At 48.3% G+C, this 21,301-nt stretch overlaps 1 protein-coding gene across 6 annotated transcripts in view; it reads left to right on the forward strand.

Moving 5' to 3' along the window:
- Window positions 1–224: 224 nt before the first annotated feature.
- KAT2B (lysine acetyltransferase 2B) overlaps window positions 225–21,301 on the forward strand; it is a 69,100-nt gene continuing 48,023 nt past the window's right edge. For 3 of the 6 annotated variants that reach the window (XM_030550939.1, XM_030550940.1, XM_030550942.1), the window contains exons 1-2: window positions 1,594–1,678; window positions 14,864–14,990. In XM_030550939.1, the coding sequence (XP_030406799.1) occupies window positions 1,658–1,678; window positions 14,864–14,990 (148 nt within the window). In that variant the 5' untranslated portion in view covers window positions 1,594–1,657. Of the gene's footprint in view, window positions 367–1,593; window positions 1,679–14,863; window positions 14,991–21,301 lie in introns of those variants that run through there. The other 3 variants (XM_030550938.1, XM_030550943.1, XM_030550941.1) reach the window with 2 other exon arrangements.

The raw sequence follows: 21,301 nt of genomic DNA on the forward strand, positions 1-21,301 counted from the left end.
AGTGGAGTTTGAGGCTGCGGACTGTCCCGTGCGGGTAGGGTGTTGGTGAATTGGAAGGGAGCGCTTGAGAGCAGCAGTGTGGCTGCTGGCAGTAGCTCTTGCGTGTGGGGGTGGGGAGAATTGCTTCCCTTCCTTCATACTTTTTGCGATGCACGAAAAATACTGCAGCAGCCATCCTACGTCTCCGCTCCGTCCGGGTTGGGGCTGTATTGTTTTTGTCGGGGGGGGGGCGCACAACAAAGCCGATATTGCACGCCCCCTGCTTGTGCCCGAAGGCCGGGGGCTGGGCTGCCGCACATACCTGGACTGAGCGGCTGGCGATGCTCCCGGCGGGCAGGGCAAGTGCCCCCCCCACTCCGCTAGCAGGTCGGTGCCTCCCCCCTTGAGTTGGGGGCGCCCCGTGGGCGGGGAGGTGCGGGGCCGGGAGCACAAGGGGCGATACCGGGCTGCCGCTGCTCCCCACCTCCCGGCTCCACAGGGGCCGCCCGCGGCTCGGCGCGGCCAGTCCCTCCCCCCGGGGGAGCAGCCGGCGGCGGAGCGGGGAAGGGGAGGGTCTAGTGCTCGGCGCACCGAGCCGGGCACTGAGCGAGCTGCCGGACGGGCGGCTCCTGCCGGGTTCCGGGCCGGCGGCGGTGGCGGCATGGCCGAGGCTGGCGGGGCCGGGGCAGGAGGCGGCGGGACGGGGGGGCTGCAGCAGGGCTCCCCGGCCGCGGGGGGGCTGGCTGCCTGCGGACCGGCCCGCGCTGCCGCCGCCGAGAGCCCCGGGGGCGGCGGGGAGCCCGGCTCGGCCCGCGGCGCGGGGAAGAAGGCGCAGCTCCGCTCCGCTCCCCGGGCCAAGAAGCTGGAGAAGCTGGGCGTCTACTCCGCCTGCAAGGTACGGAGCCGGGCAGCGGGGAGCGGGCGGCTCTGGCCCCTGCCGCCTGGGGAGCGCGGAAGCGGCTGCGTCCTGGTTGTTTGGCTTCGGTTTGGAACCAGGCGCAAACGGGGAGGCCCCTAAAATGGAGCCGGGGAATGGTGTATGTGGGAGCAACCTGCCCCCACTCCTGCAGTGCCCGGGCCCCCCTGTCCCAGCCTGCCACCCTCCCCCCTCAACATCCGCCGGCCAGCTACCTTCTCCCGCGTGCATCCCCCGCAACAACCCCCCCAGGCAGCTTCACCCCCGGCATCAACCTGGGAACCCCCCGCCTGCCTTCTCCGTCCTGCCCACTTCTCCCCTGTGCGACCACTTCCCCGCCACCCTCACCCCTCGGGCACAGACACCCCCCCTGCAGCAACCCCCACCCGCCCACTTGTGCAACTCCCTCCCAGCCACTGCACCCCCTGCAACGAGCCCCCTTTGCCTCTGTGCAATCTCTTCTCTGCCACTACACCCCTCTCCACCTCTTGGCCACCTTCACCCCCTGCAGCAATCCCGTGCACCCCCGTCTTTGCCACCTTCAGCGCCTGGAAGAGCCCCCATGCGACCCCCCTCTTTGCAGACCACCATCCCCTGCCCCTTGCACTTTGTGGGTTGTTGTTGTGACATTTGCATGGAGGATCAGACCGAGAGGAGAGCCCCTCCCTTTCTCCTGAACAGCAGGAAGAGGGAACTTGGCCTTAGGAGAGTGGGGGCGGGACATCGGAGAATATTGCCCGTTTCTGAAGAATTAAGAGTCTGATGGGGTGGGGGTGTCTAAAGGTATGTGTGCGGAAGACGGTGCACGTGTCTAACGGGAAGGCGATTTAGGCCAGCAGCACACACCATCCTCTGTCATTACTGTATTATTTGTTTGGTGAAATGTTGCTGCAGCTGCTTGCCTTGTAAACACAGGATTTGGCAGTGGGACAAGCTCCAGCTTTGAACGCTGTTGCGTTGTTATTTTAGCCCCCCCCCCTTGTTCTCCCCCTATGTTTGGAAGACGTGCTGCCCAGGGGAGACGGGTGCAGGGCCAGGGTGGGTGTTGGGATCTGCAGCTGGACTCCTGGCCGCCGGGGCCCTGAGCTTGGCAGCAGCGCCTTTGTTTTGACAGGATGACAGCTGAAGGAGGCGGGGACTTGCCTTGTTGCTTCTGCGGCCTCTAGCTGACAAAAACATTGTATTACTGGATTATCAGTAATGTGAGGAGGTCAGAGCCCAGCAGCCGGTGGTGGAGTAGTTTTCCCAGGGCTCCTCCTAAAGTTCCTCTCCTCTCCTGTTCTAGAGAAAAGAGGCCAAGCTGTGCCCATTCATTTAAACACTGTTAGAGACTGGGTCTTGAAGCTCTTGATTTTATTCATCTTTTCAAAACACTTGTTACCCAGGGAGCAGTGATGGCTGTTTGATGGTTTTAGCTTGGTTCCCAGTGGGGAGCTGTTGGCATCACAAAAGCCTCTGCTAGAATTCAAGTATCAGAGGGGTAGCCGTGTTAGTCTGGATCTGTAAAAGCAGCAAAGAACCCTGTAGCACCTTATAGACTAACAGACATTTTGGAGCATGAGCTTAGGTGCATCTGATGAAGTGGGTATTCACCCACGAAAGCTCATGCTCCAAAACGTCTGTTAGTCTATAAGGTGCCACAGGATTCTTTGCTGCTTCTGCTAGAATTGGCACTCTCCTCTGCAGTATTGGGAGAGAAGTAAATGAGTGAATGCAGCCTCTTAATTCCCACAAGCTTAGCCCTACTGATCGTGATTTAGGCATATTGGGGAAGTTGACGGTGCCATTCCCTTCGCTTTTATGGGGAAATAGGCTACATTAGTCTCTGGGGTCATTAATCCAGCACCTCTGATGAGCACTTAGCTCTTGTAAATTATTTTCAGTACTGAAAAGCATTATTAGAAGTATTGAGGTGAACATGAAAAAGAAAACTGAGAACACTTAGAGCAGTTATAAAGCAGATGGCCTTATTGCAAGGGTCAAGTAGAATTTAAAAGAGCAGCATGTCTAGTCAAAGCCTCAGTGAGATTGGCTCTAGTTACCTGAGAGATTGCTTCTTCTGTAGCCACGGCTGTTCATAACATCTGCATTTCACCAGCCCAGTTAAAGTGTTGACTGGTAGTAGGAGCAGGAAATGGAATGCAGGAGATGGAACCTTTGTGGGGGCCGAAATTGATGATGGAACTCACTCCCATAAGAATGAACACAGAATGACCACTGTCAGAATTAAATGTGAAATTAATTGCTTTGATTTAGCTCTCCCTGAACAATTTGTTGACATAACACTCCTACCTACAAACATAAGCAGGCAAACAAATAATACGTTTCCTATGAACAAATTAAGCTTTTTCTTTGGTAGGCTGGGAAGGAAGGAAGAAAGGGAGAGACTGCTATTTCTAAATATTTGGCAGGTGTTCAGGCCCCACAGTGATGGGGCTATAAAAGAAATAGTATTTGCAGGAGGTTGCAACAGCGAAGTGGTCAACTTTGAATTTTCGTGCTGTATGTCTCAACTTTTGATTCATTTTTGTGTTTGATTTCACAAGCTCTCAATCACTGAAGTATATAATTAGTGTTCCCATTCATGCAGTACGCATATGTGATCCTGTAACAAAAGAGTAAATCTATGTATAGTTGTTCACCTTAGTGAACGCAGGGAATGTGCCTGTCACTCAGCATGTTTGGCATCCTCTAGTCCTTGTATTTTTCTCTTCTCCCACTCCAGCCTGCATCACAGCAGTCAGCAAGATGGAATTTATTAGAATCTTAACCTTTGAGGTGCTGTAAGTAGCAAAGGAAGAGAGAACATTGATTAGGTCTGAAGAGACATGACAACACAGGAAGGATCTGCGAAAGTGAGAACATTGAATGGAGGAAGACTAGAGCATGGGCCTATCTGGTAGCAAATGTTGCTTTGCTAGAGATAAGACTTCCACAATGCTTCTCTGGAAATAGGCTGTTCATACCTTACTGCTATTGCTGTCTAATGATGCCCTCTGGCTCATTTGTGAGAGGCACTGGCAAACTCTGCAGGGAAAGTGTCTGTGATGCAGTGTGCAGGGCCTTTGGTGGAGAGAAAAAAGGAAAGATAGGACTATCCCTTAAGGAGGATACAAAGGAGAGGCAGGACATGGGAAAGACAAAGCACTTTTACTAGAAAACAGGATGATGAAAATAACCATATACTCAGCACTACAAATATTTTCTACAGAAACAGTCTTTATTAATTTTAATATACTTTTCTATGCGACGTACTTTTTAAAAAAGCAGGCAAACTTTTTGGCCTGAGGTCCACATTGAGTTTCTGAAATTGTATGGAGGGCCGGTTAGGGGAGGCTATATCTCCCCAAACCGCCAGGCGTGGCATAGCCCGGCCCCCACCCCTGACCTGCCCCACCCCGCTTCTTACCGCCTGATGTCCCCCCCGGGACTCCTGCCCCGTCCAACCCCTCCCCCATTCCGTGACAGCCCCCCTGGGACCTCTGCCCCATCCACCCCTCCCTATCACCTAACCACCCCTGGACCTTCTGCCCCTGACTGCCCCCCACTGCCCAATCCAACCCCTCCTCTCATTCCTGACTTCTCCCCGGGACCCTTGCCCCATCCAACCACCCCTTCTCCCTGATTGCACCCCCGAACCCCTGTGCCTGACTGCTCCATGCCACCCCATCCAACCCGCCCTTCTCCTTACTGCCCCTCCTGGGACCCCTGCTCCCATTCAACTCCCCTGTTCCCTGCCCTCTGATCGCCCCAACCCCTATCCACACCCTCGCCCCCTGATGTACCCCCTGGGACTCCTGCCTCATCCAACCCCACCATGTTCCATGACAGCCCCCCTGGGACCTCTGCCCCATCCACCCCTCCCTATCCCCTGACTGTCTCTGGACCTCCTGCCCCTGACTGCCCCCCACCGCCCCATCCAACCCCTCCTCTCATTTCTGACTGTCCCCCGGGACCCCTGCCCCATCCAACCACACCTTCTCCCTGATTACGTCCCCGAACCCCTGCCCCTGACTGCCTCCTGCCACCTCAGTCAACCCCCCTTCTTCCTGATTGCCCCTCCCGGAACCCCTGTTCCCATTCAACCCCCCTGTTCTCTGCCCTCTGACCGCCCCGATCCCTATCCACACCCTCGCCCCCTGACCACCACTGCGAACTCCCCTGCCCTCTATCCACCTCCACCCCCTATTCCCTGCCCCCTTACCATGCTGTCTGGAGCACTGGTGGCTGGCAGCGCTACACCCGTGCTGCCCAGAGCACCAGGGCAGGCAGCTGCGCTGCCCAGCTGGAGCCAGCCATGCCACCGCGCATCACAAAGCACTGGGTCAGGCTGCAGCTCTGCAGCTGCACTGCCCGGCAAGAGCTCGCAGCCCTGCTGCCGAGAGCATTGTGCCGGCAGCGCACTGAGCTGAGGCTGCGAGGAAGGGGGCTAGCCTCCCAGGCCAGGAGCTCAGGAGCCCGGCAGGAGGGTCCTGTGAGCCATATGTGGCCCACGGGCCATAGTTTGCCCACCTCTGCTCTAAAATCTCAAGTTAAAGTACACAATTTACTTTAGGAAGGCAAAATAGTATATAATTAAAATGAATTCAACCCCCCCCTTTACATTGATATGCTTTGTAGTGCACTGAAATGAACACTATTATAAATATGAATTAATTCATAAATATTTATTTTGCCCAGCATGCAATTTGATCATTTGAATGCAAGCTTGGCAATTGTTGGTATGAAAATAGCACTGTGTGACTTACACTCAAATGCATTTAGTGAAGATTGTAGGAGGAAAAATCTTTGGGTTTTTATACATGTTGCTTCATGTGATGTAAACCAAGTCTCATTGGGAGCTCTGTCAATGTCTTTAAGTATGTAATATTTTTGTACTCTTACATATTGTATATATTAAAACAGGATTATTTTTTATTCTTATTAATATATAGTACAGTAATGCCTAGAGGTCACAACTGTGACTGGAGCCCCAATGGAGTTTGGCCTGTACTACCACTTGACCATGTATGTACTGTGGGTATTAAAGCAGACGTTAGTGTAAATGCAGTCTGTAGAGACAGAAAGGGTTTTTCCATTGCTGTAAGAACACCACCTTCTAAAGTGACAGAAGCTAGGTCGACAAAAAGATTTTTCCTAGCGGTGTCTACACTGGCGATTGGATTAGCTTAGCTGTGAGGCTCAGGTGTGTGATTTTTCACATCCCTGAGTGTCGTAGATATGTCACCCTAAATTTTAAGTGCAGACCAGGCCATAGTAGGAAACAGTCCCTGCCCTGAAGAGCTTAGTCTAAATAAATGTGACAGACAAAAGGTGGGAGGTGGAATGAAGAAGTGAAGTGTGTCACAAGAAAATAAGAGCCAGAGTAGAATCCAGCTCCCCTGAGCCCCAGCTCAGTGCTCTATCCACTGGATCACATTTCTTCTGATCAGGTTCTAACTGTGCACTACTTCAGATCCTGCGATGAGCCCAATAAGGGTGGACCACTGGGCTCAGGTGGAGTCCCATTTCATGTGAAAATAGGAGCTGATGACATATCTATTTAGTGTAATATTTCTGTCCTGGTTAATGTTACATGCTTTATAGGACTGACTGAGATGACCCTTGACTGGCCTACCTTTTGCTTAGCTTTGTGCTCTGGAAGTGTGACTTTTGAAAGCTTGTCTGAGTGATAAATTAGTGAGTGAAAAAGGGTTCGAGTTGTTCTCTGGACTATGTATAATTCCATAGGCTCAGATGTTTAATGCTTTCTCAGTATCAGGTTAAAAGCTGGTGCAAACCCATCTAACAAGGCTTCTTGAGCCCAATCCAACTTCCAATAAAGTAAATTAAAAAAATCAGCCACTGACTTAAATGCGCATTGGGAGAGAGGGGAAACAGGTCCATATTAGCCTACAACTACTATAAAAGTCACAGCAAAATAGGAATAAATCAGATTCTGAAATTTGTCTTAGGAAATCTAAGGGCTCTACAGAACTCTTTAGTCAAATGGATCTGTTCCCCTCTTAATATCTGTGTGATTCTTCTCAATGTGATATATTTTCATGGAGGATACTCTAAATTTGAGTAGGAACAATTAGGAATAACTTGTACAAAGTTATTGAATTTTTGTTTTCATCCACGTGAAGCTTCTTATGTAAGAGCTTATCATGGATTTAGGTTGCTGTTTGCTGGAGAGAGCTGACAGCTAAATTTAGACACCCTAAACAGACTTGTACAATGTTGGATAATGTTGTGTAAGGTTTTTGTTCCACCTCCTGGAATTTAGCAATAAACCTGTTACATCCTGCTCCCCCTTTATAATTACTAAATAGGCCAGTTCTCTTCAAAGAGCCAAGTACAATGCTTAGCTCAAAGAGTTAATTCTAAGAGTCCTAGGGTCTTTTAATTTACAGCTAATCTAGCTCAGAATTTGTACCTATCTGTGCTCATTTCACCATCTTTAAAATGGGGATACCTTTTCTTAGCAAGCGAGGTATTGTGAAACATCACTTAATAATCTTCTTTAAGCATTTTTAGAACCTTAGATGAGAGGTTGCATGTGCAACCTTAAGTTTGTCATTTCCTGACTTTTAAATGCTTCATTTTGTAATCTTAACATTGTAATTTCACAGTTAAAACAAACAACCATGGACTATTAATAGAGTACCTGAAGCATAGTATTTTCAGACTCATTTTGGACATAGTGTCAGTGTACAAGGTTCTAAAGTTTAGATCAGCCGTTTGTCTGTTGGACAGCAAATAATATTAAATGTTTAAAGTTGTTTTTGGTTATTCTTGGTTCCTAGACAACATACTTTCCTAGTCTTAATACTTTAATTACACATAATGTAGAGGTATCATGAGGATTCAGATGTTCATATTTTTTTATATTGCTTTTAGCAAGTAAAGCGCATATTCATTGCTAAGTTTTGTACTAAACCAGCAGGGCCACCCAGAGGATTAGGGGGCCTGGGGCAAAGCAGGGGAAGTGCGGCGCTTGTACTCGCCCGGCGGCGGTCCAGGTCTTTGGCGGCATTTCGGCGGTGGGGGGCCCTTCAGTCGCTCCGTGTCTTTGACAGCACTGAAAGGCCCCCCGCTGCTGAAATGCTGCCGAAGACCCAGACTGCCGCCAGACCAGGGCCTACGGGGCCCCTGCGGGGCCCAGAGCCTGGTTCAAATTGCCCCACTTGTCGTCCCCCCCCCCGGGCAGCCCTGTAATCCAGATCTTTCCAACATGGGTTGTGGATGCTTCTGAGATAACATACACAATCATCTATTGTGGCCATTTAAGGAATAGTGTTAATGTCCCCTGGGTTGGAAGGATCAGGCTCAAAACCAAAGTTCTTGAAGGCTGTGATAAGGCAGGGGAAAATGGAAGTATCTTAACTGTCCTTTATTAGAGCCTTGCAATGGCCTAGAAAAATCAGTACAAGAATTGGTTGTACTAGGTCAGATGCTCTCCCCAGACACCTTCCCCCAAGACTGCTTTTGAAGCTAAATTAAGTTTTGGAGGAGATAATTTCATACTTTTCTTTCTAACAAAAAGCAGATGAGTGACATGTGAAAAGAAAAACTGTCATGAGAGAGTCAGAGAAAGAAATGAGTGAACAAAACACTGTGAAGACTCAAAACAACTCAACGGGATGTAATTTAAGCCACTAAGGAATGCACACTGAGTATTCAATGTAAAATATTTGCACTGTCAGGGTCCGTAATGAAGGCTTAGTTATCAAGAGGACCTCGTTCAATTTGTGCTGCTGTGTTGTGACCGAGCTTTTGTGCTGTATCTGGTGCTTTATGCTGAGTTTTTCAATGTTAATGTTTGTTTGAGGGAGAGATCTCTGGAATATTGGAACAAAAGAATTGAACATCTGTTTCGAAAGCTCTGGCTAGGTTAGGAAGTACAAGTGAGGGCAGAAAAAAATCTGCCACTGAACACATTTTATGTTCTGTGGGAGGGTTGATATTTAAATCTAGCAGTTTAACTGAGCTGTTATCACTATTCATACATCTGTTTGTTTGCATCTTTGGTGTTAATTACTGTGTGATGCTAAAGTTTGTGTAGTTACTCGCTGTTTGTGGATTTAAGGATTTGGAGTAAACGTGTTGCGTGCTTATGTGAAATGTTCACTGTTGCTCATAAGAAATTGTCTTAGAATTCTTTAGCCCAGCTTTTCTTACTATTTTTATTAGATATGATTGACACAACTATAAGCGTAATATTTGAGTGGTTTTTTTATAGCTTTAAACATTGCCTTTTGTTAGAGACATGCTTGGGTGTGAGTGTGGAAAAAAACAGTTCTGACAGACACAGAGTGATAAAATGGTTGGATCAAATCCAAGTCCCTTTTAAAAAAATATTCTGGTTTCTGTTTTTCAGAACTTCTATATTACCTTTTCCTTTTGAATTTTCCTTAATGATGCTTTGTTATAGTCCAGGCTGTTCGTTCGTTCTTTCTTTCACAAAATAACTTGCATTAGTACAATGCTAAGATTCCACATTTACAGTTATAAATTAGGAGTTGCGAAAATTAGCAGTTTCATGGCAATGCTGACTTTTCCACAAAGCATGTATAGGCAATCTGAGTGGCATCAAGTTTTGTCTTTCTCTGCATCCTAAGAAAAAATATGGTATCAAACAATCTCAAAGGGTATGTCTACACTGCAATTAAAGATTCGCGGCCCAGCCAAGTCAGCTGAGTTGGACTACAGGGCTGTACAATTGCAGTCTAGGGCCTTGGCTACACTGGCACTTTACAGCGCTGCAACTTTCGCGCTCAGGGGTGTGAAAAACACCCCCCTGAGCACTGCAAGATACAGCGCTGTAACGCCTCAGTGTAATCAGTGCCGCAGTGCTGGGAGCACGGCTCCCAGCGCTGCAAGCTACACCTGTAGAGGATGTGGTTTGCGTGCAGCGCTGGGAGAGCTCTCTCCCAGCACTGGCGCTCCGACCATACTCACACTTCAAAGCACTGCCGCAGCAGCGCTTTAAAATTTCAAGTGTAGCCATACCCCAGGTGTTTGGGCTCAGGCTGTGGCCCAGCCTCAGAGACTTCACAAGGGGGGAGGATCTCGGAGCCCAAGGCCCAGCTCGAGCCCATTGTCTATACTGCAGTTTTATAGCCTAAGCCCAGAGAGCCTGAGTCACCTGATCCAGGCTCTGAGACTTGGTGTTGTATTGTAGACATACTCAAAAAGATACTCTTTGTTGTAAACCTTTCCAGGGTTTATAACAGAGACTATACTTGGTTCACAGGCATCACTCAAACCTCTGCCTTTTCTACCTAGTAACTAAACAGATTCTACAGCCATTGAGTGACTAAAACAAAAATAGGACCTGTGCTTGTCAGTGTGTGAAAAATATGAGTGCTTCTCCAGATAAGCTGGATATCTGTGGTCTTCCAGACACTGGTGTATATTCGGGTATTTTTCTTAGGCCTTGTCTACGCTTACCGTGTGTTCGACGTGTGGCGATCGATGCATTGGTGGTTGATTTAGTGGGTCTAGTGAAAACCCCGCTAAATCGACCACAGATTGCTCTCCCGTCCAGGGCCAGTGCAACCATTTAGGCGAACTAGGCGGTTGCCTAGGGCGCCGAGATTTGGGGGCGCCAAAAAGCGCCCCCCAATTTTTTTTAAATGTTTGACTGGCTGCTGCCGCTGGGATGGAGAGGGAGTCTGAGCTGCCCGCGGCAGCTGGCAGCCCAGGGGGTCCCCCGGGTCAGGGCGCCGCCGCGGCAGCCGGCAGCCCAGGGGGTTCCCCGGGTCAGGGCACCGCCACGGCAGCCCGCAGCCCAGGGGGTCCCCCGGGTCAGCGCGCTGTTGCCGGCAGCCCAGGGTGTCCCCTGGGTCAGTGCGCCGCCGCGGCAGCTGGCAGCGGGTCAGGGCGCCGCCGCGGCAGCCGGCAGCCCAGGGGGTCCTCCTGGTCAGCGCGCCGTTGCCGGCAGCCGAGGGCTTCCTCTGGGTCAGTGCGCCGCCGTGGCAGCCAGCAGCCCACGGTGTCCCCTGGGTCAGCGCGCTGCTGCAGCAGCCAGCAGCCGGGGGTTCCCCGGGTCAGGGCGCCGCCGCGGCAGCCTGCAGTCCAGGGTGTCCCCTGGGTCAGTGCGCCGCCATGGCAGCTGGCAACCCAGGGGGTTCCCCGGGTCAGCACGCTGTTGCCGGCAGCCCAGGGGGTCCCCTGGGTCAGGGCGCCGCTGCGGCAGCCCACAGCCCAGGGGGTCCCCCAGGTCAGGGTGCCGCCGCGGCAGCCAGCAGCCCAGGGCTTCCTCTGGGTCAGCGTGCCAGCAGGGCTGCCCAGAGAGGGGGACAAGAGGGGCAATTTGCCCCAGGCCCCGCAGGGGCCCCCACGAGAGTTTTTTGAGGCCCCTGCAGCGGGGTTCTTCACTCGCTCCGGGAGCCCCGGAAAACACTCATGGGGCCCAGGCCCCTGGAGCTTCTTCTGCTCCCAGTCCTCGCTGGCGGGGGGTCCTTCCGCTCGGGGGCGGAAGGATCCCCCGCCGGTGAATTACCGCCAAAGCGGGACCCGCTGCCGACATGCAGCCCGGTCTTCGGCAGTAATTCGGCGGCGGGGGGCCCTTCTGCTCTGGGACCAGATGCTGAAGTGCTCCGGAGACCTGCGGCGGGGGCCCTCCACCACAGAATTACTGCTGAAGACCCGGCTGCACTTCGGCAGCTGGTCCCGCTTCGGCGGCAATTTGGCGGTTGGGGGGCCCCGTGGCAGGTCTCCGGGGCACTTCGGCGGCGGGTCCCGGAGCGGAAGGGCCCCCCGCCACCGAATTACCGCCAAAGCGGGGGCCCCCTGCTGCCGAAGACTCCAGGCTCCCGGAATCCTCTGGGCTGCCCTGGCGCCCCGTTGGCAACCCAGGGAGGTCCCCTGGGTCAGCACGCCGCTGCCGGCAGCCGCCAGCCCAGGGGTTCCACTGCGCAGTCCTGCTTGGAGAGGACATGGAGCAGAGGTGAGCTGGGGTGGGGAGGTACCGCAGGGGTCCTCGGGCTAGGGGGTGGGGAGCTGCCACGGGGACGGGCGGCACACTTCAGGGCGGGGGAGGGGGCGGGGAGCTGCTGCAGGGCTGGGGCGGGGGCGCAAGGTGAAAGTTTCGCCTGGGGCGCGAAACTTTCTTGCACCGGCCCTGCTCCTGTCGACTCTTGTATTCCACCTGAACGAGAAGTGCAAGGGGATTTGACAGGAGAACGTCTCCAGTCAACATTGTGTAGTGTGGACCCCGCGGTGGGTAAATCTAAGTATGTCGACTTCAGCTGTGTTATTTGTGTAGCTGAAGTTGTGTAACTTAAATCGATCGCACCCCAGTGTAGACCCGGCCTTAGAATGCTAGAGAAAACAGCACAGAAGTATAGCCTAAAATTCACTAGAATTAATATAAATCCCTCCAGACCTCTGCTTATTTGAAAAAAAAAATCTTGGAAAAAATTGTTCTTATAAGCCCCTCCCATAGATCCCCAACTCCAAAATTGACCCTCCTTTTTGCCACATACAGACTCCTCTCCTGGGAGCAAGGTTGCCAACCGGAGACCCCTGCCCTATCCCCTGCCCTGCCTCTTCTCCTAAGGCTCTGCCCCAGCCCCTCCTCTTTCCTCTGAGACCCTGCCCCTGCTCACTTCTCTCCCTCTGTTGCTCACTTCCTCCTCCTCCTCTGCCACCTACAGAGCCAGGCTGGGAGGAGCTGATGCGTAGCTTACCCAATCGGGACACGGCAGTCTGGTTTTAGCTCAGAAAAGAGGCGGGGGTAGGGGCAATAGGGGCATGGTGGGGAAGAAAGGGGGGTTGGTCCCCAGAGCAAGGGGTGAGGCAGGGGCAATGAGGGCACAAGCTGGTGGGGTGAATAGGATCCCCCCTGGGCAGCGGTGCCGGAATCTGCTGCTCCACCGAAGGCTTGAGCTGCGGGTCCGAGAGCCAGTTCTCTCCATCAGCAGCTGGGAAGCTCCTCCAGGCAGCAGCTGCTGCTCTTCCCGCCCTCTCAGCAGGGAGACTGACTTGCTATTCCTCCAATAACTGGACTTTTAATGTATAGTCAGCAGTACTGACTGGACACTTGCCAGATCCAGGAGTGATGGAAGTTCCCTAAAATTGGAGGGGCCACTGGTGCCCGAACTGTGGCCTGGCCCCCGTACTGCCCCTTCCCGTGAGGCTGCACCCCCGTGCCACCCCTTTCTCCAAGGCTACACTCCCTGCTCGCTCCTCTCCACCCCTTCCCCACTGTTGCTCGCCCTTATGACTGGTAAAAAGTGGGAGAACTATGCTTTTAAGTGATGGGTTCATGACCCCTTGGCCTCCTGTTCTTGCACCTCTGCCAGGTCCCCTTTTTGACTGGGCTCCTGGCAACCCTACCTGGGAGCTTAGTGGCTCCCTCCCTACCTGCATACACCTCTCAGCTGCAGATAGCCGCTCATGTTTCTGCCAACCATTTCATGCCCAGACAGTAGCATGCGTGTGTGGAAGGGGAGGGAGAAGCACGCTTCCTCTTTCCAAGGGTGGTGTGTTGGTATGTGCTTCCTAGTAATCTCTAGGGTCAATTCTATGTCAGCCAGTTGACGTCAGCTGCTGCATGGACCTTTTGCATCCCTTCTAATGTGCTTGCCTACATCGGGTGCAAACTATGGCATGTATATAGTATCACAGGGATAAGACTGGTAGTGCCATGAGCCCTTCCAAATATATCCAGTGAATGGAAATTACTCAAATGTTATGGAAAGTAAACATGTTGTATGTTGTCCAGCAAAGAGGCAGCATCTGGTATTCAATGCTTAGTGCACAGGTTGCATGATTTGAAATGATGGAGCTGAAGAACTATTTCAACACAGTTGACTAATAATTTCAGTTTGGGTACCTGAAAAGCCGCAGCCTCTATTGCCTCTGTTAGGCACTGGTACCTTAGGTATAAGGCAATTCAAAACAAAAGACAATGAAGATTTTGTGGAATAAGCTACATTAAATATTTATTTTTCATACCTTTTCTGAGCATAATGACACACGCAAGATAGACATGAACACCACAAACTGAGATACTACACTTATTTTTAAGTTACTGTCAAGTATTAAGCTGCATTTTTGCAGTAATTTCATTACTAAGAACCTAGAATAGCAAATTATTGTTTATCTTGTTACAGTGAAGTACACAAATGTTTCTAAATGTAGAGCAGATAGGAGATGCTTTTCTGGTAGGTAGGTCTTCAGATTTGAATATGACTTCAGTTAAGAAAATCCAGAAGTTCTTTAATTGCTTTGATGCTTGTACTCAGAAGAAAAAAATACCTTCAGTGCTACTCTTGTACCAAGTACTTTGCTTCTGAAGTGCCAGCATTCCAGTGGAACTTTGCTACTTCAGCCCCTGAATGTCTGGAATCTGGTTACCGGAGGCCCCACCGCCTACCTTATTATGTTACCAGTCCTGTTAGTTAAGATTTACGGGGCATCTTTTGCCATCAATATTTGGATCTAAACCTTCCAAGATAAGCAGCAGCATTTCCTTAGTAAAGGCCAGTGCCTCTGTAATTCCCTCGTTTTGGTGGTTTGCTCAGACCTTTGGTTTTGACGCCTCTATTGCATGATGTATTGTTTATTTGGTTTTGCTTCACATGTCTGTTGTATGGTTCCTGGTCAGCAGTATAGAAGACTGGGCAGTGATGTGGATGCTACCAGATGAGTGACCTATTTATTTTATTGTTTTAATTGTAAAAGTGTCTAGATGATATAGCAATAGGAGCCAGCACATCAAATAGATGAATGCTGCTTTTGCACAAAAGTTGGAGTGAGGACCTGCTGTAGAGAAGTTAGCCTGTGGTTTGGAGTGCTTGTCTGTTTTCTCAGCTGGTATCTTCTGACCAGCTGGTAGCAGTTATGGGCTGCCACAGATCATTGTGAATTCTCTGCTTTTAAGTAATAAGTGCTACTTTATTTTTGTGCATTTCTAGAAAATATGAAATACATTAGTTGTGTGGTAGATATATTAACTGTCTATTTTTATTTCAGGCTGAGGAATCTTGCAAATGTAATGGCTGGAAAAACCCTAACCCACCTCCTACTCCTCCCAGGGCAGATTTGCAGCAGACAATTGTCAGTCTTACTGAACCATGTCGCAGCTGCAGTCATGCACTAGGTAAGTATTTAGCTTCTCCTGGATTTGCAATCCATGTTCTTAAACCCTAGGTCATAATATGACAGTTTTTGTCTGGGAATAACAGAACATATGTTAAGATGGAGTTATAGTTGAGTTATGGTTATGTACGCATCAGGAATTTAGAGTAAAATACGGCAGAGATGTTGAAGTAGTCTTAAAAACAAGTGCTACAAACCAGGAAATCCAGAATAAAGGTGAAACTTTAAAGAAATCCAGATATTTTAAGGTATGGAAATGTACAATTAGTTCACAACTTTAACTTTGCCCAATAGTTATTTATTTAGCCTGTGCATAGTTGTCTGGCCAAGCAATGGCATCTTCAGTGGCGAGATGCAGTTCTTGTAGGCCAACCACTGAACCTAGTCAGCAGGCATTCGACAGTGTGCCTCATTATCTGTGTTGTGCCGCAGCTGCACAAAGGGTTGTCACAAAGGCCCCAGCAATACTTGTTGGCTGCACAGAGACCTTTCCCGGTCCGGAACCTGTTCAATAGGGACCATTGGTGATGGAGCAGGGCAAAACGAGGCACGCAGATTGTGGGGTTGGCGACGAGGGACTCATTGGGGATTATAACAGATTCCATTCCTCTTGCCAGAGTGTTTCCACCCTAACATCCTGGCATGGCAGATAAGTCCATAATGGGTGGTGTGACGGTAAACGTACAGCTGGTGGTTTAAAAAGGTTATTGTGCAGTGGCAGGCTTGAGTTAGCGCATACTTTCTCCAGTAACTTGCCAGTGGCAACCTTTTGCCTGATAGGAGGAGGAGCAATATTGCTTAGAACTGGAAGCCAGGAAGTGGAGTCAGACCCAGGATGCCGGAGATGATACGCATGGCGGCATGTAACCGCATATCCACCAGTTTGGTGTGTGATGATAGACTCCAGACTGGTGTGCAGAACTCCGTCACCAACTATGAGGTGGCAAGAGCTGATGTCCACAAAATTGGAGCATGAGCACCCCACGACGAATCTGCCAGTTTGCTAAGAAGATTGTTGTGCATCTTAACTTTAACTGCTGTCTTCTTCAGATGAACATGGTAACTCAATGTGCAGTCTAAGGTCACACCTAGATAGACTGGTTCTACTTCATGCTTCACCTTCTGACCATTCAAATAAACATTCAATTCTCGGTTTATGCTTGCGTGATGAAGATTGAACAAACTGGAAACTGTTTTTATGATCCTTGGCTGGAGGCGCCAAGTTTTACAGTAGTCAGCTAACTTTATCATGTCCTGGTTTAAGGTGGCATCAAACTTGTGAAACATTTGGGCCTGGGTACCACAACATATGTCATCTGCGTAAATGAACTTTTGTGACTCCTTTGTTGGCAGGTCATTGATGTAAATGTTGAACAGGGTTGGTGAAAGCACAGAGCCCTGGGATAACCCATTGCTCTGTCATCTCCAAGCACTCTTCTCCTCCCCCATATGGACTCTGAACTGCCTATCGTGGAGGAACAGTTCAGCGATGCCTGTGACCCAAAGGAGCAGGACCATACTGTATCGTACGCCATTGTTAGAGTGATGAAAACAGTGGCTGTTTTCAAGTTTCTCTCAAACCCATTTTCAACAGATGTGGTCAGCACAAGTACTTGGTTGCATGTGCTACGGCCTTGGCAAAAGCCAGCTTGGTAAGGGCTCAAAATTCTCTCCACGTGGGGTAATATGCGCTGTAGGACCAAGCACTCCAGAGTTTGAAGTACACCGACAATAATGATATGGGACCATAGCTTGATGCTTGACTTGAGTCCTTTCCGGGCTTTAGGAGGCCAATAACTTTTGTGGTATGCCATATCTTCGGTAAACTACCTTCACTGATGACCTATAGTGAGACTATGCAATGATCATATGACTAAGTTTAAGGCATTTTAGTGTTTGTAATCCTAGATTAGATTTTTAAAGACAGATTTAGACCCTGCCAACTCCATCCTCCGTTGTCAATATTGTGGCTGTGTTGTGGTTCTTCTGAAACTACAGCCTCATTTGGGGTCTGTCTATGCTACAGTTTCACCTCTGTCAAGTGACCTAGTTACAGCATGGTTGTCTCACAACATAGTTATTTTAGTAGTATAGATAAGACTGTGACTATCTCTGGACAGTGCTAAAGGTAAGAGTCCATGTACACTACAAAATGGAACAATGCTTGTACCATGTTGTGCAAAACTGTGTTGGAACCAGTCTTCCTGTATGGGTAAAGTTATTATATAAACAACCTCTGCGCTACAGAAAGGACAGTTTAAGTCTATTGTGAAACATGGTTGTATCCCAGCCAGGTTACAACATAATGATTCTTTACCAGTGTGGTCAGAAAAAACCCACCATGTGTCAGGGACAGTTTTAAACTTTGTGGCAACCTAAGCTAAAGCATGATTACTTAACATGGTTATAGCCTAGTTTTTCTGACCATAAAGTCAAGAAGAAACTGTGCTAATAACTGTTGGGCCACAACAAATTTCAGAACTGTTTAAAATGAAACTTGTTTTGGTTGTCTACTATGGCCTGAAATTACAAATCGGTAAAATCAGCAATTTTGTTAAATTATGTAAAATCATCACAATAGGTTATTTTAAAAAAAGTAAAGTGTGTTCCTTTTGAGGGATTGTTCACTACAGTATTGCTGTAGAGGATTTATTTGTTTCTCTGCTCTCGTTTTGTGTGTGTTCTGTTGTTGTTTAACCTATTTCTGGGCATTTCTTTATTCATTGTTATCATTTATGTTCAAAATCTCTTCTTTCATGCAACAGAGGAATAACAAATGTATAGCAGCATGAGTTCAGTATGTTTAGCGAGGCAGTTCATTTAACTTCTCAATGTGTAGCATACTTTTGCTGCCTCTGGGATATGCCATTAGATTAATCTATGTTATGAAACCCTTTCACACTGTGTCCTTGGATACTGAAGGCATTTCTTCACTGCTGCCAAATCCTGGTAGGTGCTGAGCCCTTAATGCTGCATCTTCGGTAGAATATGAAGGTGCTCATCTCCTTTCAGAAGAACTCGGTGCTTCTGAGGATCTGACTCTTGGTGAAAATCTTCGGTCACTCATTAACTTCAGGAATAGCAGTACATTGTTATTTTGAATAAACGTTACGGACCAAATCTGGTGCAGTGTTTCTATTTCATTACTGCCACAGTGAAGGAAGATGAAGCCATGTCATCTTCCCAGCTTGAACTAACAAGGATGATGCTTTGTTCGGAATAACGAGTGCCACCTACCACTCAGTTGTACCTAATGTGGAAAAGTGAATATTGTTCAGAAATATTTCTCAAGATATTTTTCCTATTATTCTCACCCTGATCAGCATGTTTCCCTCTTGAATTCTTTTAAAACCTGAAAGGTCGTGAGGGATCCCTATTTCAGCTGCTTCCCTGCTTCCCCAGCTCCATATACTCTCTTTCTAAATGAGTTCTGAAAAATAACCACAGATGCTTTCCGGGTTACGCAAACCCGATTTACGGAAATCTGGACGTATGGAAAAAGTTCTGTAAGTTCCATAAGGTGTGGGGTTTTTTTTGACGTAATTGTCGGAGATACGTTCCTGACTTACGCAAGGCGCTCCGGAACAGAACGCTTGCGTAAGTTAGGGAGCTTCTGTATGCAGAAATTTCTCTACTATTATAGGAAATGTAGAGTTGGCTTTTTGTGCTTATTTTTTTTCAGCAATGTTGCCCAGGCATCAATGCACGGTAGGCTCTTCCCCACTCAGGACTTGTCTATATTCAGTTTCACTGGCTTAATTAAAGGTTTGGTTAATCAGATGGAAAAGACTGTGGATGCTTATATCGGCTTAAATTAGGCTTATTTCTGTTTATTTTATAGGTTTGTTTACATGCACTTTCACAGAAATAACTACAGTGACATAAATTCACACTTTTTGTTATTTTGGTGAAAGTCCATGTGTGGATCTTCTTATTTTAGATTGTTACTTAAATGGATTTAGCATAATCTGAACTAAGAGTGTCGTGTTGTGATAATTGGGCCTACAAATTTACCCTAATTAAACACTCAATTGTAAAAAGTATATGAAAGTTCTTAAGATGTTACGATAACCTATAATAACAAATGTTGATGGAAAGTAAGTGAAGTCACTTTCAAATAGTGAACATAGGCACCAACTCCGTGGGTGCTCCGGGGCTGAAGCACCCACAGGGAAAAATTAGTGGATGCTCCTCACCCATCGGCAGCCCCCCCTTCTCGCCTCCTTCTGCCCCCCGCCCAGCGTACCGCGTTCCCACATCTCCCAGCGCTTCCCACCGCCCCACTGCCTAACAGTTGTTTGGCAGTGCTTAGGACTTTCCAGGAGGGTGGGGGAGGAACGGGCATGTGGCGTGCTCAGGGGAGGAGGCGGAGAAGAGTCAGGGCAGGGGCGGGGACTTGGGGAATGGGATGGAATGAGGGCAGGAAGGGGGTGGAATGGGGTGGAAAAAGGCAGGGTGGGGCAGGGATTTTTGGGAAGGGGTGAATAGGGGTGGGGCTAGGGCAGTGTAGGGGCTGGAAGAGGCAGGCCAGCAGCGAGGCCAGGGGTCGGGGGAGAGGTTGAGCACCCACCGGGTGGAGTGGAAGTCGGCGCCTATGATAGTGCATATTATAAACAGGTGCAATAGAACCAAACAGACTAAATTAGTCTAAACAAAAGGGCCTAATGATATGGTTCAAGAACTGTGTTAAAATCATGCTTGCTAAAAACAGAAGATGTAGAACCGGAGAAGATTGGTGTTCCGGATATTAGGCCTAATAGGTGGATAAAATAAAGAGGAGATGGGCTATTTCACCTGTCTCTCTCTTTGTAGACCCTTAAAGAAAGAGACTGGGGGTGGGGGGAATGAGAAAAACAGACAATGGCTATTGGAGTGAGCTTCACTATCAGGTCTGCCATGCCCCGCCATCTCCTGGACCTTCTTTGTCCTAATCCTAAGCGATGACTTGACCAGATCAGGCCGGAGAGAGGGAGTCAGATGACCTAATTACCCCTGTCAGCTCCAGCTGAATCCCAAAATGCCACCTGAGATGAAACGGGATTGGTCTTTAACGACAGCAGCAATGGCTCCAACTCGTCTGAATTAACTACTACTTTTTCCCCCAAAAGACAGTTACCACCATCTTTAATATCATCTAACAGAGACTGCCAAATAGGTTTTTTTTTTCTTTTTAAGATTCTCTCCAGCTAAAGGGAAAGGCAACAAAGTATGTTGTTAAAATTAAAGCCATATTTAATACTGCACATTTTAAATGCTTTAACTGTTTTTCTTCTTTCTTTATCTGTAGTAAAAGGTTAAAATAATCCTTAACGATGTGTTTGTCATGGTACTAAGAAGGCAGAGCTCTCGATATACCAAATTCTGAACCCCGTTTAGTGCTGTTTAATGTTGGACAGTGAGTGGGTTGTGTTAACACCTTTAGCCCATTTATTCCATATAAATTAATACAACAATCCACATACTGATTTACACTGAAATAACAAGGCTTGACTTTAAACTGATTTAGTTAAATTGGTGCAAACGCCTGTGTGGACATTCTGAAACAAATAACAGTTCTGCTCGTCGACCACAGGAAAGTCAGAGTAGCTTTCATCACCACCTCTGGTTTTGCTACTAGGCATTCTTACGATATTGATGCATATTTCTTTTCTGTTAGATTGCTGAAGAAAGCATTTCCAGTTTCTGTCAAGTTGCTATAGGCATTGTGTTTGTATTCATGCCTAGGAGCTTGAGTGTATTGCTCTTTTTAGGGTGATAGAGACAGAAATGATTGCTAAAGCTTTCTTCATTTAAAAGACCCTTCTCACGTACACCAGTGTAAATCAGGTGTAATTCCACTGAAATCAAGTGAGTCACACTGGTGTGAAACCAATTGTAAGTGAGAGGAGAATCAGATTCTTAGATTTTAATTTGTCAAGTACACATAGAGTTAAAGTGGGAAATTTATTGGAAGAATCTGTAATGTCTGAAGCCCTGCTTTGTATATTTTATTGCGTGTGAGTGCCTGTGATTTATTTTTGGGTATATTAAAAGGCTAGAGAGTAACAAATTGGGATCCTGGTTAGACAATTCATTTGTTCTGTTTTCTCAGTAATAATAACAATTAATAATACTGAACCCTCTATTAAATACAACATTTAGAACTTCTCTGAGGCTGTAGATAAAAAGTGCTTATGTTATGCTAGGCACTTCTTCTAAATGCTACTGTGGTATATTCCTTACAAAACAGACTCTCTGCAGCATCAGAACAGCTGCAGTTGTTTTTAATTAAGAACACACTGAATCTGGAATAATTTGGTTTTCTCCATTGGG

Source organism: Gopherus evgoodei, chromosome 2, assembly GCF_007399415.2.
Source record: "Gopherus evgoodei ecotype Sinaloan lineage chromosome 2, rGopEvg1_v1.p, whole genome shotgun sequence".
NCBI lineage: Eukaryota > Metazoa > Chordata > Testudines > Testudinidae > Gopherus > Gopherus evgoodei.